General features: G+C 53.7%; 2 protein-coding genes and 1 long non-coding RNA gene across 10 annotated transcripts in view; 2 read left to right on the top strand and 1 right to left on the bottom strand.

Annotated features, from left to right (window-relative positions):
- ARMC6 (armadillo repeat containing 6) lies at positions 1-15,967 on the top strand. Of its 8 annotated transcripts, none has more exons than XM_070792464.1 (9): positions 1-141; positions 5,502-5,574; positions 5,665-5,834; positions 7,127-7,209; positions 9,857-10,430; positions 12,376-12,521; positions 13,496-13,627; positions 13,979-14,116; positions 15,194-15,967. In XM_070792464.1, exons 3-9 carry the CDS (start codon positions 5,714-5,716, stop codon positions 15,404-15,406), a joined length of 1,407 nt encoding a protein of 468 aa, XP_070648565.1. In that variant the 5' UTR covers positions 1-141; positions 5,502-5,574; positions 5,665-5,713; the 3' UTR covers positions 15,407-15,967. The 8 variants fall into 8 exon arrangements, with proteins under 8 accessions (XP_070648565.1, XP_019819356.2, XP_070648567.1 ...); XM_070792466.1 differs by lacking the exon at positions 1-141 and adding an exon at positions 157-4,375; XM_070792465.1 differs by lacking the exon at positions 1-141 and adding an exon at positions 4,422-4,763.
- On the bottom strand, positions 12,040-15,304 carry LOC139184026 (uncharacterized). Its single transcript, XR_011567445.1, has 2 exons — positions 15,178-15,304; positions 12,040-14,188 (listed from the first exon to the last, which is right to left on the bottom strand). It is a non-coding gene; the product is annotated as an uncharacterized lncRNA (long non-coding RNA).
- SLC25A42 (solute carrier family 25 member 42) overlaps positions 15,714-16,262 on the top strand; it is a 45,704-nt gene continuing 45,155 nt past the window's right edge. The window contains exon 1 of the mRNA XM_070792472.1: positions 15,714-15,844. The gene's annotated coding sequence lies outside the window, so the exon portion shown is untranslated. The remainder of the gene's footprint in view (positions 15,845-16,262) is intronic.

Below are 16,262 nucleotides of genomic sequence, written 5' to 3'. Positions count from 1 at the left end.
AACCGCACCCTTTCCCCACGTGCCCCCGAAGACCGGGTGAGAAGCAGCGGCCGCCTAGCCCCCCTCGCGCGAGGAGCCGGGAGTGGACGCCGCGGGATCGGATTAGTGACGGGGGCGCGCCCCGCGAGGACTTGGCTTTGGGTAAATGATAGACTTACGGAAGCCGCCCGTGGACAAAATTGCCCGCTCTTCTGTCTGTCGTTTTCTTTTCATGTATTCATTTTTCACTGCCTATGTATGTACTGAGTGCCTGCTGCATGCCCGGCCGCATCCTAGGTAGTCGGGGTATTTAATAAAACGAGCCCCAGCTCTCATGCAGATTAAATTTCATTGGGGAGGAGGCTAGGGCAGTAAAAGCAAATAAATAGAAGAAACATTTCACTCCATGTTCAGATATGTTAAAATAATAAGAGAGAGTAGGAGAGCGGGGGCTGCTTTATGAAGGATGTCCCTCGGGTAGCTGGGAAGAACGAGAAAGAAGCAGGAAAGCACAGGTGAGAAGGTCTAGGTAAGGCAAGTGTTGGTAAGGAGACTGGATTTGTTCAGAGAAGGCTGGGAAGCCACTTAAGGGTTTTAAGTAAGTGAGATGGTCTCTGCTTTCCATTCACCCTCTGGCTGCCTCGTGGAGAACAGAGGCACTGGGTACGACTGGGAGGAAGCAGGTGATGCCACCTGAACCAAGGTGGGTGTGGCAGGCGGAGGAGGATTAATCCTTCAGGGCCCCTAGTTTGTCAGGGCACTGTTTTCTTGATAAGCAGAACGGTGGCTTAGGGAAGCGGGCTGTTAGTTGGGAGCCTTGGTTACTCCCTTCTCCCTAGCATGCCTTTAAAAAAAAATTATATATTTTAATTGGAGGATACTTACTTTACAATATGTGATGGTTTTTGCCATACATCATCAACATGAATCAGCCACAGGTATACATGTGTACCTCCCATCCTGAACCCCACCTCCTTCCCCACCCCATCCCTCTGGGTTGTCCCAGAGCGATGGCTTTGGGTGCCCTGTTCATGCATTAAACTTGCACTGTTCATCTATTTCACATATGGTAATAAACGTGTTTCAATGCTGTTTTCTCAAATCATCCCACCCTCGCCTTCTCCCACTGAGTCCAAAAGTCTGTTCTTTACATCTGTGTCTCCTTTGCTGCCCTGCATGTAGGATCGTCATTACCATCTTTCTAAATTCCATATGTATGCGTTAATATTGGAGAAGGCAATGGCACCCCACTCCAGTACTCTTGCCTGGAAAATCCCATGGACGGAGGAGCCTGGTGGGCTGCCGTCCGTGGGATCGCTAAGAGTCGGACATGACTGAGCGACTTCACTTTCACTTTTCACTTTCATGCATTGGAGAAGGAAATGGCAACCCACTCCAGTGTTCTTGCCTGGAGAATTCCAGGGACGGGGGAGCCTGCCATCTATGGAGTCGCATGGAGTCGGACACGACTGAATCGACTTAGCAGCAGCATACAGTATCTATCTTTCTTTTTCTCACTTCACTCTGTATAATAGGCTCCAGATTCATCCATTTCATTAGGACTGGCTCAAATGCTTTCCTTTTTATAGCTGAGTAATATTCTATCATGTCTATGTACCACAACTTCCTTATCCATTCAACTGCTGATGGACATCTAGGTTGCTTCCAGGTCCTGGTTGTTGTAAATAGTGCTGCAGTGAATACTGGGGCCCAGCCTGCCTTGGACGCAGCGTGAAGGCGGGCAATGCTGTTTCTCTCCTTTCCTGGCCTGTGCTGTTCCCCAGGTGACTCCCAGATGACCATTCCCAGGCACCATCTTTCTCATGAGCTCCAGCTCTGTACTTTCATTGCTGCCCCCAGCCCCACACACAGGTTGTGCTGGACCTAGGGTACCTTGAAGGACTCGTAAGTGGTGGTTCCAGAGCCAGACACTGACCTCCTTTGCCCAGGGATCTCAGGGCTGGGCAGAGAGAGGTTCCTGAGTTGGGAAGAGCTGAGGGTACACAGGCTCTGTCTGAGTAGCCAGGGAAGGCTCCCGTGAGGAGGCAGCCTGGACAAGCAGGTGGAAGCTCTGCAGAGAAGCTAGGTGGAGGGAAAGTGTTAAGGAGACAGAACAGGGTCTTGGCCGGGTTTCTTGCTGCCTCTCTGAGCTTCAGATTCGTCATCCTTAAAGTAGACACAATGACATTCCCCTTTATGATTTCTTCTGTGACCCAGTGGCCTCTTGTCATTGGCTCACTTGGGTCTGAAGCCTGGCCAGGGGCGTGGAAGCAACATGTGGTGGCAGAGCCAGAAGCAGAGTCTCCCCAGTAGCACCCAGCCCCAGAGCTGGCCAGGACCCTTTACCTTCACCAGAGCAGGCTCCCCACTGAGAAATTTTTGTATCTTAAAAAACAAAAAAATAATTTGGCTGCATCGGGTCTTAGCTCCAGCACCAAGATCTTCACTCTGTCATGCGGGATCTTTCATTGCAGCACACAGACCGTCAAGTTGGAGAAACTCTATCTTGAAACAGAAAATCCTTATTCTTTTCTTCCAGCTTTGATTTGGAAGTCCTTAGCAACCGCTGAACAGGCTCCCTGTTCTGGGAAATAAAGACGGGGAGATCTGCAAGGGAGAGAGGCAAGGTGTTTAAGTCCCTAAAATCCCCTACCCACTAAGGAACTGAGGCCGAAGTGCCTCTTAAGCAAAAGAGGAAAAGAAAAACTAAGTGATGTTTATTGAGCTCTGTGCCAGGTCCTGTTCTCGGTGCTTTGTTGAAATTGGTGGGTTGGATTTTGCTACAGTCTGTGAGGCAGATTCTTTGTCCCTGTGTCACACGTGAGAGTTGACCAACAGCCGCACTGCTCCCGCTTGCCCTGGAGCCTGTCCTCCCCCACCTGACCCTGAGCGTCTGCCCAAACACAGGTGGAACAGTCACATCCTGCGCTGCCTGCACAGAGACAAGTGAGAGCTTGGGTGGCTTGTGCCCCCGGCCCACGTTTGCACACGCCCGTGCCATTGGCCCACTGCCATCTTTGCCCTCATCTCCCTGTCACAGTGTCTGTGCTTTCTGTGACACATGATTCTGGAACGCACCCAAGACCAGAGAAAAACAAAAGTGTTCTAAAAGACCATACTACAGTAATCAAGAAAGTCAGTTGTGTCCTGTCTGTTAGAAAATAGCATCATTGTCAGTGTTGGATTTCAGTTTTGCTGTGAATGTATAAGAGAGTGTCCTTTAAAAAGTTTTTTTTTCAAATACTTGTTTGTTTATTTGGGTGCCTGGGGTCTTCATTGCAGCAACATGGGATCTTCGTTGCGGCTTGTGGCCTCAGTAGTTTTTTTTTTTTTTGATGCTCCCTTATCCCATCTTTAGCTAGCAGGTGCCCCAGAGGGTTGGCTCCTGAGTCCTTTGACATGACGCCAGTGGTCTTTAGATGCTTCTTTGCTCTCTGGTCTCACTTGATGCTCCTGGCTCCTCTGGCCTGTTTCCTGCCTAAAACTGGAATCAACTCTTACTCCAAGAGCCCTGGTTTCTTCAGTGGGAAATGGTAGAGACCACAGTTGGTGTTCAGGGTGCTCACTGCTGCATGGTAGTATTACTTTCTCCAGGCATTTTCAGTTCATATTAATAGAAAATTGTTTCTTTATTTGCTTAAGAGAAAATGAATTCATGTCGTATTTCCAATTCAAATGTAGGAGTTCTGAGTTTTTACTTCTCCGATTTTGTTAAAATCTTATTTTCTTTTATGCTGATTATTCATGATATAAACATCATTACTTAATTACTATATCTGTAATCATTTCCAAATAATATTACTAATGAGGTTTCCAAAAACATGATTACTGAAAACTGTTGAAGATTTTCTTTTGCAGTTCTATCTTTTGAGTTGGGAAGATCTGCTGGAGAAGGGATAGGCTACCCATTCCAGTATTCGTGGGCTTCCCGTGTGGCTCAGCTGGTAAAGAATCTGCCTGCAGTGTGGGAGACCTAGGTTCGATCCCTGGGTTGGGAAGATCCCTGGCTGGGAGAAGGGAAAGGCTACCTACTCCAGTATTCTGGCCTAGAGAATTCCACAGGTCCGTGGGGTTGCAAAGAGTCGGACGTGACTGAGCAACTTTCACTTTCATCTTTAGGGTAGATCCCAGTTAGAATATGCAGTCATATCACTGTGTTTTAAAATTGCCTGAAATGATCTCACCCACATAGACATACTGTTAGGTTCATGGGTTTCATTTTGCTGTTAATTTTTAGGGATTGCTTTTATTTTTATTTTGGCATATTCCTTTTCTTAATCACATAAATCATTTACCTGAGTTCCAAATTCAACCCTCTAAAGCAAGGTACGTTAGGAGAGAATAATCCAGCTTCTATTCCTGCTCTCACCACCCTTTTCTCTACCTCCTCTCACAGGTAACTATTTCTATTAGCTTCTAATTTACTTATTTATTATTAGTAGTAATAAAAAATAAATAATAAAAAGTAATTTAAAAGTCTAAAAAGTAATAAGCAATAGGTATGATTTTGGAGAAGGCAATGGCCACCCACTCCAGTACTCTTGCCTGGAAAATCCCATGGATGGAGGAGCCTGGTGGGCTGCAGTCCATGGGGTCGCTAAGAGTCGGACATGACTGAGCGACTTCACTTTCATTTTTCACTTTCATGCATTGGAGAAGGAAATGGCAACCCACTCCAGTGTTCTTGCCTGGAGAATCCCAGGGATGGCAGAGCCTTGGTGGGCTGCCGTCTATGTGGTCGCACAGAGTCGGACACGACTGAAGTGACTCAGCAGCAGCAATAGGTATGATTTAATATTAATTTTAATTATTTAACATCATTATTAATTTCATTTATATTTTATTAGTGCCATGGTATGCTATGATAATGTTATTTCATTATATAATTATATTAAAGTACATAACTGTATAATAGAGTAGTGTAAGTTTATATTATAACGTTATTATGATATAATTACATAACGTACACTGTTATTATCACTGTTTAACTATTTATGCATTTGGCTGCTCCGGGTCTCAGCTGTGGAGGAACCTTTGATCTTCACTGTGGCAAGTGGGCTTTTTAGTGCTGGCATGCAAAGTCTTAGTTGCAGCACGTGGGACCTAGTTTCCTGATCAGGGATCAAAACCCGGCCCCCTGCCCTGAGAGTGCAGGGAAATTCCACAACATGTATTATTAAGATATTGTTTTAGCTTTACTACTGCTGCTTTTCACTATTGGAGCTTCCCTGGTGGCTCAGCAGTAAAACAATCAACCTGCTAATGCAGGAGATGGGGATTCGATCCCTGGGCCCAGGAGATTCCCCTGGAGAAGGAAATGGCAACCCACTCCAGTGTTCTAGCCAGGAGAATTCCATGCACAGAGGATCCTGGCAGGCTGCAGTCCATAGGGTTGAAAAGGGTCGGACACAACTTAGCAACTAAACAACAGCAGCAATTTTTTACCATAGGGCATATGTTATATTAACATGCCCCATTGAGATAAAATGCACTAAATTACCTGCCTTCTTCTGTACTTTCAGGCGTCCTATGGCTGTTGGGATATCACCCTTTCCTGTGACTCAGGCTGTTAGGATTCTTCCAGGACAGTTACAGGTTCTGGCCCCTTGGAAGGTGCTGTCTAGGTGGTGGCCAGGTTCTCGGTTGCCCTCTGACCCTCAACAAGTCTAGCGTCTACCTTTTCAGCTTGAGAGCAGCCGCTGGGTGTCCTTGGCCCCACGTGGAGGAGATAACGATGGCCTCCAAGCGCATCACCCAGGAGACCTTTGACGCAGCTGTTCGCGAGAACATCCAGGAGTTTGAGATGGGGCCGGAGGAGGCGGTGAGAGAGGCCGTGGAGCAGTTCGAATCACAAGGTAGGGCGGTGCGACTGGGTCTCGGCGCCGGTCTGGCTCTTCGCCTGAGTCGCCTTCAGTCCACGGCTCTTTTTGCTGTTGTTGTTGCCACACCACTTGGCACGTGGGATCCAAGTTCCCTGGCCAGGGATCAAACCCACGCTCCCTGCGTCTGAAGCATGGAGCCTTAACCACTGGACAACCAGGGAAGTCCCATCCATGGCGCCTAATGTGTGATAGAGTGGTGTCCTGCCGTGAGCACATCCTTCCTGGCATGACTGCCCCGGGCACTGTCCTCTCTCTACACTCTGCCCCAGGCAGGCTAGCCACCCCCTCCCACCTCGCTGATGCCTACCCTCTACTCGCCTTGACCGCACCCTGACATCTACAGGGCAGGGTTTTTCCAGGTGGGTCTCATTTCAATGGTCGCTTCCTTGAAGAGACTTTTCTTGACCCCACTCCAAAGAAACAGGGCCACCTGCCACCCTGCCCCCGCTGCACCCCAGTGTGAGTTCACGGAGGCAGAAGGGCTATTGGTCACCAGCCTCTGAAAACAGGTAGCATGCCCTAGCCAGACCATGGAGGAGAATGGTTAGGAGGGAGCTGTTTGCAGTCATGTGGGCAGGGTTGGGAGACTGTGCTGCCCACAGCAGGACCTCCCCCCTCCCACGACAGGCCATGCAAGGGACGGGGGTCACCTGAGAGGCAGAGGCAGGAACCTGGGAATGAACACCCTATCCTCCCACTCCTCCTGCCTCTGCTCTCAGATCCGGCTTCCCATTGGCCAACCCAGTCAGATGCCAGAGGGCAAGGAAGTCCAGGGATCCAACCTTCCAGGTCAGGAGCTGGCACCCCGGGCACAGAGTAGGGACTAAACACTGGACAGGGACGGGAGGGGCACCTAGAACACCTGTGTGTTCTGCACAGTGGGGGCCTCTTCTGGGTCTGCCAGCAAGGGTGGGATGCAGCCAGGGTGAAGACCCGTTGGAGCCCCTAGGGAGGAGACCACAGGTTGCACTCCCCTCTGAGCCCACCAGGCAGAGTGCATCCGTCACCGAAGCACTGGCGTGCATCCTCACTGCTCCTCTGCCCCCATTGGCTGGACAGGGCCAAGGTGCAGAGACCCCACACCCCACGTAGGCATGGCTGCTGGGCCCTGCCCAGGCAGGGAGGGGTGGGGTGGAGAGCTGGGCAGATCCCAGAAGGCCTCCAGAGTAGGGTGGTCCCAGCTGAAGGGACACCAGGTGTGACTGCTGCAGGCCCGAGGGGTTGATGACCGTCTCTTGTTTCCTGACTTCCCCGCCCTCCCACAGGGGTTGATCTGAGCAACATTGTAAAGATGACCCCAAAAGTCTCTGCGGATGGACCCCAGGATCTGATACATGACATCCTGCAGGTAGGAGAGGGCAGCCCACGTGGGCCTCACGTGTGTGATCCTGTGTCACCTCATTACTCTGTCAGGATCACCTTTTTCCGTGTTTCCAGATGGCAGGCACAGACTCAGAAGGTCCAAGCCAGCCCAGCAAGCATAGGCAAGCCTGAGTGTGCAGCTAGGGTTTCCTGAGTCAATGTCTGAGGGCCTCGTGGGGGCCCCCATGCTCTGCCCACCCACCCACCTATGTGTGACATTGTGGGATTAGAGCCGACAGAGTGGACAGGGAATGGACAGCCCTCTAGGCCTAAGGGGTGGGCAGTGTTCGTGTTTGTCCTGGTGTTGGGAGCCTTGGGGTGGAGGGCCCCCTGGAGGAACCTCTCTTGGGCCTCCCAAGCTCTGAATTTCCTCAGTAAAATGGGCAAGAATCCCAGGAAAAGAGAGTGCAATCATAGGCTGTCACTTATTGCGCATCCACTGTTTACTGGCACATTACAGCCCCTCCTTGCCACACTTAAACTGGCCTGTGTGAGGTAAGTACGTCATCCCTGGCTTTCTGATGGGTGAACAGAGACCCAGAGCCTGCCCTCACTTTACCGTGACCCAAACAAGGAAAATACAGCTCATAGAGGTTCAGTCTTTTCCTTAAGGTCATCCATCAAACTGGTAAGCTGTTGGTAAAACAGCAGAAAGTTCTAGTGTTTATTGAGAACCATCTGTGAATTCATTTCTATACCAGGCACTTGCTTTGTGCCATCTCAGTTATTAGCCCAAAGATACCTGCAACAGTGGGGTTATCATCCCCATTTAACAGATGGGAAAACTGAGATCCAAAGAGGAAAAAGTGACTCACCTAGCTGCAAAAGAAAGTAGTAATAAAAAGGGAAGCTGGAGGAGGCAGCCCTGGATGCGAACCTAAGGGAAGTTATACAGTATTCGTCCTTTTGTGACTGGTTTATTTCACCTAGCTTGATGTCCTCAAGGTACATCTGTGTTGTACTACTTGTCAGAATTTCTTTTCTTTTTGTGGCTGAATGATATTCCATTTATGGACACACCACATTTGTTTATTCACTCACTGATGGGCATTTGGGTTGCTTCTGCCTTTTGGCTGTTGTAAATAATGCTGCTGTGAACATAGGTGTACCAGCATATGTTTGAGCTTCTGTTTTCAGTTTTTGGGGATATGTGTCTAGAATTGCTGGAGCTCTTGGTTTACTTTTTTGAGGAACCACTGAACTTGGTTTCCATAGCAGCTGTCCCATTTTATATTCCCACCAACAGCAGGTAGGGTTCCAGTTTTTGCCACATCCTTGCTAACACTTGCTTTTTCTGTTTCTTTGTTGTAACAGTAGCCACCTTCATGGGTGTGATGGTGTCTCATTGTGGTTTTTATTTGCATTTCCCTAGTGATGAGTGGGAGAAGGAAATGGCAACCCACTCCAGTATTCTTGCCTAGAAAAGCCCGTGGACAGAGGAGCCTGGTGGGCTGCTGTCCATAGGGTCGCAGAGTCGGACACGACTGAAGTGACTTAGCATGCATGCATGCGTTGGAGAAGGAAATGGCAACCCGCTCCAGTAGTCTTGCCTGGAGAATCCCAGGGACAGAGGAGCCTGGTGGGCTGCCATCTATGGGGTTGCACAGAGTTGGACACGACTGAAGTGACTTAGCAGCAGCAGCAGCAGTGATTAGTGATGTTGAGCATCTTTTCATGTGCTTAGTGGCCATTTGTATGTGTATCTTTGAAGCAATGTTTATTCAAGTCACACATTGTGGTTTTAACTAATTTCTTAATATTCAGTTTCATCATAACATGTGCTTAGTTAAGTCCACAAGTTTGAGCTCAGCAAGGGTTGGCTGACAGGCATCGTTGACTATCATGGCAGTTGAGGCCAAATCTCAGCCGTTTGGGCTGATGGTATCTGTAGACCCACTCCCCTTAGGGCTGGATGCAGATAATGCCATGAGCTCCAGGTACGCAGGTTCATCGTGGGCTCAAGCTGAGGCAGGCCCACAGTCATGGCACTGAGTGGCCACTAGACTTGTCTGTCCCATTCAGATTGTCGTCTCTCATTATAATTTTTTCCCCCAAGGGCTTAGAGTTGCGTGTGGGTAAACCACGTGTGTACAGTCTGCTTTCACTGGGCAGTTGCTCAGTAAATACTTGTGGAGTGAAGGAGAGACACAAGCAGGAGGCATATGATCCGGGCAGAACCGGTGGAGGTGGCTTTCACTTTCCTCAGGGAGCTGGCCGTTGGTGGGTGTGTCAGCTAGTTATGGCTGCCTAACAAACAGCCCCAAACAACGGCCATTGTCTTGTTTCTGGTGATTTTGCTGGGTTCGCTAACCTCAGCTGGATGGTGCTGCTGGGTGGTCTCACTGGGGGACTTTATGCACTGGTGCCCAGGGCCAGAACGTTTCATGCCTGTACTTCTGTGTGTGTGGCTCCTTGTCAGGGACACTGAGGTAGCAAGGCCTCTGTCTGTCTGTCTCTGTGGCCTCTCAAGCCCCCTGAAAGCACAGGTGTGGAAGCGGCCCCAGCTGGAACTGGCCCCACAGCACTTCCACCGAGGCCCAGATCCCAGGCAGAGGGATCCCGCCGGGACCCAGCACGGTCACTGTGACCTTCCTCGGGCTGAGCTGGCCCTGATGTTTTCCCCTGTCCCCTAGGCCCTGGATGACCTGCAGGAGTCCTTGGCCCGCTCTTGCCCCCAGGAGGTGTCCGCACACCTCACCCGCTTCTGCGAGCAGTGCAAGGAGCAGAAGGCCTGCCGCTTCCTGGCAGCCGAGAAGGGGGCCTACTCCGTCCTCCTGGAGACCTGGAAGTTGGCCGCCGCGGGTGACCAGGGCCTCCTCCTCCAGGCCCTCAATGCCCTGTCTGCCCTGACTGATGGCCAGCCGGACCTCCTGGACACCCAGGGCCTGCAGCTGCTCGTGGCCACGCTGGCCCACAACGCTGACTCGGCCCACGTGACCTGCTCCGGGATCCGCTGCGTGCGCCTCGCCTGCCTGAAGCACGAGCAGAACCGGCAGAGCCTGGTGAAGGCCGGCGTGCTGCCCCTGCTGACGGGCGCCATTGCCCGGCACAGCCGCTGTGCCGACGTGGTCCGCGAGGCCTGCTGGGCCCTGCGCGTCATGACCTTTGACGACGACATCCGTGTGCCCTTCGGCCATGCCCACGACCACGCCAAGATGATCGTGCAGGAGAATGGAGGCTTAAAGGTGCTCATTGAGGCCGCCAAAGGTAGGAGCAGATGTGGCGCGGGTGAAGAGTCGGGGTTTGGGACAGCCTGAAGCATGGTTGGCTCCAGGCACCAGTCGTGTCTGTCAGTTTGGTCCCGCCTACATGACAGCCCTAGCAGGACGCTGTCCTTACCCCTGGTTTTTCCAGGAGAGTTCAAGCCAGCGATCATTGGCCTGGACCACATCCCGTGCTCATCTCTAGAACCATTTAGGGAAGCGCTTGACTCTGTCCACCAGCACAGACTGAGCGTGGGATGGGAGGGCTCCTCAAAGGGAAGAAGGAGGGTGTTGTTTTCCAAAGGTGGGGATGTGTTGCTGGCACTCACCGGGGCTGGTCCCAGCGGGAGGTTTGCACTTTGGTTCATACTTGGTCACCAGTTCTCATGCATGTCCATGTGCCTGACTCCGAGGTGACCCTGATGAGCCAGCCACAGGAAGTCATAGCACGGACACTTGGGCGCCAGAACTCCTGCCCCCTGGGCACTGCACCCCCTGGAAAAGGCTGGACTGGGGTCTTGTGCACAGAAGGTGCTAGGAGAGTGAGTTTCCCTTTGCAGCCTGCCCTGTGGCTCTGACTCTGTTGCCAGGCCAGCGTGTGCGACTCTGGCTTTGTCTGTGGGGAAGTGGGGCCTGCCCCAGTCTCCCCTCTGCACCTCCAGAGAGGGGGAAAAACAGGGCCTGACTGGCTGCAAAGTTGAGCTGCTTTTCTGACGGGTGGGTTACATCTTCCTTGTTTATTTACAGGGGTTCATATCAGTGAGTGGAGAAGGCAATGGCACCCCACTCCAGTACTCTTGCCTGGAAAATCCCATGAATGGAGGAGCCTGGTAGGCTGCAGTCCATGGGGTCGCTAAGAGTCGGACATGACTGAGTGACTTCATTTGCACTTTTCACTTTCAAGCATTGGAGAAGGAAATGGCAACCCACTCCAGTGTTCTTGCCTGGAGAACCCCACGGACAAAGGAGCCTGGTGGGCTTCAGGGGGCGCGTGTGTGTGTGTGTGTGTGTGTGTGTGTTGGCGTGCATGTATACATTTATACACAGGAAGATTTATGGCAAGAAATTGGCTCATGGGGTTGCGGTGCTTTCAGACTTAAGTAGCAGGCTGAGGCTTGGGCAGGAGCCAACACTATAGTCCACTAGCAAGCTTCTTCCTCTTCAGGGAGACCTCAGTTTCCCTCTTAAGGCCCTCGGCTGATTGGACGAAGCCCACCCAGACCATCGATGGTCATCTGCTATACTTAAAAGTCAGCTGGTTGTGGGTGTCACCACATCTCCAGACTATCTCCATGGCACACGCAGGTTACAGTTCATGGAGGCACTGGGGGCTGTGGTCTGGCCAGGGGGCCATGTGCACTGACCATCGCTGAGCTCTGTGTTATTATGGCTCTTTGTGCGCACCCACCGCCCACCCCCCCCACCAGCAACCCCCTAACCCTCCTCCCCACCACCATCCTCAGTCAGGCCTATCCTCCCTGGTGCCTCTGAACTTTGTCTGCAGCATCTGTGTTTCATTTTCGCCTGGGTCAACTCTATCCATATGTCCTTCTGCAGTTTCTAGGTGTCCTGTTGCACTTAGAAAGGTCATTCCCAACCCAAGATCATAAAAATAGTCTCGGATGGTTTATTATAGCACTATTATGGTTTTTCTTTTTTTAGTCGAGATCATCAGTCGTTCTGGAATTTATCTGGGGCATAGCGGAGAGGAAGGCACATTCCCGTGTCTTCCCCAACAGCCAGTAGGGGGCACCACAGGCCTGGGCAGCCCCAGTGGTCCTTCCTCTCCCCTGCCTTATCGTCCACCCCAACAGGCAGCCACCCAGCCAGGCAGAGGGGTCAGGCTGCCCTGGCGGAGCCGGATTCGGGATCCCTAGCAGGAGTGCTGGCTCAGAGCCAGGGCTGGTTCTCTGCTCCTCACCCTGGGGTTCCCCTTCCCCCCTCTGCAGTGTTCCCCGACAATCCCAGCATCCTGAGCGAGCTGTGCAGCACCCTGTCCCGCCTGGCTGTCCGCAACGAGTTCTGCCAGGAGGTCGTCGACCTCGGGGGCCTCAGCGTCTTGGTGGCCCTGCTGGCTGACTGCAATGACCACCAGGTGGGCGTCCACAGCTGTCTCAGGGTGTGAAGTCCCTTTGCCTGAGTTTCCCTTATTTTTTCTTGGCTGCTCTGTGTCTTCATTGGTGTGCTCAGGCTTCCTCTAGTTGCAGCGGTGAGCAGGGGTTACTCTAGCTGCAGTGCATGGGCTTCTCATTATGGTGGCTTCTCTTGTTGCAGAGCACAGGCTCTAGGGCACACGGCTGAGTAGCTGTGGAACACGGGTTTAGTTGCTCCTCAGCCTGTGAAACCTTTCCAGGCCAGGGATCGAACCCGTGCCCCCTGCATTGGCAGGTGAATTCTTAACCACCGGACCACCAGGGAAATCCCTCGCCTGAATTTCAGTCTGTCGCTTTTCTCGATATCTGGGAAAGGATCTGGGTCTCGCAGTGAACTCGGCCCCTCTTGGCCCTGGTCAGCCAGACAGGCTTGCATTAGAACATGCTGGCCTTGTCTGCAGAGCCCAGAGTCAAAGTTCGGTTTTTGCTTGTCAGAACCTGTGAGAAGGAACTAAAGCTTAGGGGGAAAACAGACCCACCCACCCTCTCTCACTGTCCTTAAGCACCTTTGTATTTTCAATCAGCAGTGAGAGAAGCAGAGTGGGTGTGGTGGGGGCAGCTGAAGGGCGTGGTGCTTGAGCGAGGCCACCTGTGCTCTGGGTGCTGACCTGAGCCACACACCCCTCTGTGTCTGGGGGTGGTGATCAAAGTCATCCAAATGCCTGTCCTGGACTCAGGTGGCCAGAACCACACGGCCCACCTCCCCAAGCCTCCCCTGCCTTCTCTACACAGCGAGTGATAGATAAGCTTGCTGTTTCATGCTGCCTGCACACCCCGGAGTTGTCCCCTGTGTGTTCAGACAGCAGACATTGAAACAGCCCCATGCCCCGCTCAAGACCCCCTCCCACCATCCCGCAACCAAGCACCTGATGCCCGGGTGCTGCTGGGGGTAACCTGTGCATTGCTGTCTTTCCAGGAGCTGGTGAAGCAGGTGCTGAGTGCTCTGAGGGCCATTGCAGGCAACGATGATGTGAAAGATGCCATCGTCCGCGCCGGCGGGACCGAGTCCATTGTGGCCGCCATGACCCGGCACCTGGCCAGTCCCCAGGTACCCACCCCAGGGCCGGGGGCACACAGGCAGGGCCACGTGGCTGGAATGCCAGATCAGTACCTGTAGCCACGTGATGGCCTTTCCCATCTCGGGAAGCCAACCCAGGCCTAGGGTGAGGCCAGCAAGCCAGAGGCTGAAGGCAGGGTGAGTGAGGGCCAGGGTGGCGCGAGACTCACTCCTAAGAGCTTGGTTGGTGCCTCCCGGTATCGTTTCTGTTACTGCTGGTCGGTACACACGTAGGCGCACATGGTCTGTCCCAGTGAGGTCACAGAGCACTCACTGAAAGAGCTGGTCGGGGCGGGGGGGTTCGTCTGCCTCCTCTCAGCCATCCCCGTGACCCTCTTGCAGGTGTGCGAGCAGAGCTGTGCAGCCCTGTGCGTCCTGGCCCTGCGCAAGCCAGCGAACAGCCGCGTCATCATGGAGGGCGGCGGGGCCCAGGCCGCACTGCAGGCCATGAAGGCACACCCTCAGGAGGCTGGCGTCCAAGTAGGCATGGGCAACAGGCGGAGAGGACGGGAGCCTGGTGGGCAGGTGGGGCGAGAGGCCAGCCAGCAGGTCCTGGGGTGGGCAGAGCAGAGGGTGCAGGCCCTCTTTGACCTGGCCCATTACCACCGTGACCCAAGCCTCCAGGGTCTCCTTCCTTCTCAGCTCCAGTGTCCTGCATCTCCATCCCAGCCTCCAAAAACGTGCCTAACTCTGCCCGCTATTGTCCTCTCTCCTGTTCCGTTGGTCTTCCTGCATTTGATCTTGCCTTTTCCTAACAGTCTCTTTAGAGGGATATTGGTGGGGGGAGTTGGGTGGACCCGCAGAAGGGGCCCTGCTGGGATTCATGGAAGCTTCCTGGCCCCACCTTAGGCTGCTGCTTTGGAGGTCAGTCAAGCTGAAGCATAGACAGGGCCATGCACACCCTTGTCAGAAACCCACCCTCCTCCCGCTCCCACTTTTCATACCATCCTGACTCAGGGACCTCCTGGTTGGTCTGGAGACGCACCAGGCTGAGTCCCACGGGAGGCCTTGGCTCCGTCCTCTAGGACGCTGTGCCTATGGCTGGCCCATCACCTTGCCCACTCCTGACCACCCTGGCCAGGCAGGCCCTCATTTCACCTGCTTCTCCCCGGCTTTCCCGTGTTGGGGTGCTTCTTGGAACTGCTGCCCAGCAGAGGCAGAGGGCCCAGATGCTAACTGAATGAGTCAACAGTGTGCTGACTGATGGACGCTGGGCACAGCCCCGCTCTTCCCTCTGTCTCCCTGCCCTCCTCCCCTGGCCAGGCTCTTGCCAGCACCCAAGGACATTGCTCAGAGGCTTTGAGTCCCACACCTGAGGAATCAGCCCCGCCTGCCCAACACTTGGCCACTGTGAGCTTCAGTCTCCTCACCTGGGAGCTGGGGGGTCAGCCCAGCCAGGGTGCCAAGAGGCTGAGGTGGAGGCATGGGCCTCGCCCGATGAGTCAGAGCCTAGGCACCTGCTGCCTGCTGCCAGTGGTTGTGTTGTGTTACGATGACCCCAAGGTCAGGGTGGACCCCACCCCCGACTCTCAGCCACTGACCTGCTCTCCCTTCCAGAAACAGGCCTGCATGCTGATCCGGAACCTGGTGGCCCGCAGCCAAGCCTTCTCACAGCCCATCCTGGACCTGGGGGCTGAGGCCCTCATCTCGCGAGCCCGAGCCGCCCACCGTGACTGTGAGGACGTGGCCAAGGCTGCCCTGCGGGACCTGGGCTGCCATGTCGAGCTCCGGGAGCTGTGGACTGGCCAGAAGGGCGACCTGGCGCCGTGACCGCAGGCCCAGTGCGCGCTGCGACTCTGGGCGAGTCGTGTGACTCAGGAACGGCCTGGGGGCAGGCCAGCTATCCGAGTCCTGCCACTCTGCCCCCAGCTTCCTCCCCCGTCCAGAAGAGGACTTTTCTGACTGGTGCCACGTAGAGGCCAGGGAGTGGGAAGGGAGTCTTAGTGAGGCACCCGCACAGCAGAAAGTGGCCCTTGAGGCCCGGCCCCTCTGCGCGCTCGTCCACGCGGTTGCCAGCTGAGAGCATGGCTTCATCTGCCCTGTGTCACCCCACTGCGCTTTGCTAGGAGAAGTGCCCCCTCAGCGTTGCTTCTGGCTGGAAGTCCGTCTGAAATCTGGAAACCACACTGGACAATCTCAAAGCAGGGCAGAGACCCCGCTTCTGTTCCTGCGAGTCCATTCTCATCGCCGCTGCTGCTTCTCTTACTTGTAAGTTGGATCCCAGGTGCCTTGCCGTGCTGAACAGAGGACAGGGACCAAGGCTTGATGGTCTCCAGGTGTCCCGGGCCAGCCAGTGGGGCCTGGTAATAAAAGACAGTTGGTTGAACAATGGAGGGGTCTCTTCCATAGCACCACGGGGAGTGGGGGCTGCAGCCAGCGGCCTCAAAGGACAGGGGAGAGGGGTGCGCATTTGGGGAGGTCATGGGTTCACTGAGAAAAGCAAAGGGTTTTGAGAACAGCCTGGGATGTGTGATTTGCTGTCACTCAGAGGGGCGGGCTGCTGGGATCATCATCAGACTTGGGATCTGTGGCGCCAACGTCGCTGTGCTTGGATGTGCACTGCCCTGGGGGCTCTGGAGCACTCAGTGTCTGGCCCTCACTCTGATCTGTGGCTTTGAGCTAGTGA

Source organism: Bos indicus, chromosome 7 (assembly GCF_029378745.1).
Source record: "Bos indicus isolate NIAB-ARS_2022 breed Sahiwal x Tharparkar chromosome 7, NIAB-ARS_B.indTharparkar_mat_pri_1.0, whole genome shotgun sequence".
Classification (NCBI taxonomy): domain Eukaryota; kingdom Metazoa; phylum Chordata; class Mammalia; order Artiodactyla; family Bovidae; genus Bos; species Bos indicus.
This window is presented reverse-complemented; position numbering and strand designations above follow the sequence as displayed.

Excerpts from the sequence above, each read along its gene's own strand:
- ARMC6 (XM_070792464.1), top strand. The coding sequence starts at position 5,714 with ATGGCCTCCAAGCGCATCACCCAGGAGACCTTTGACGCAGCTGTTCGC. Across the intron at positions 5,835-7,126 it reads GGAGCAGTTCGAATCACAAG|GGGTTGATCTGAGCAACATT; the intron begins GTAGGGCGGTGC and ends GCCCTCCCACAG. Across the intron at positions 12,522-13,495 it reads CTGACTGCAATGACCACCAG|GAGCTGGTGAAGCAGGTGCT; the intron begins GTGGGCGTCCAC and ends CTGTCTTTCCAG.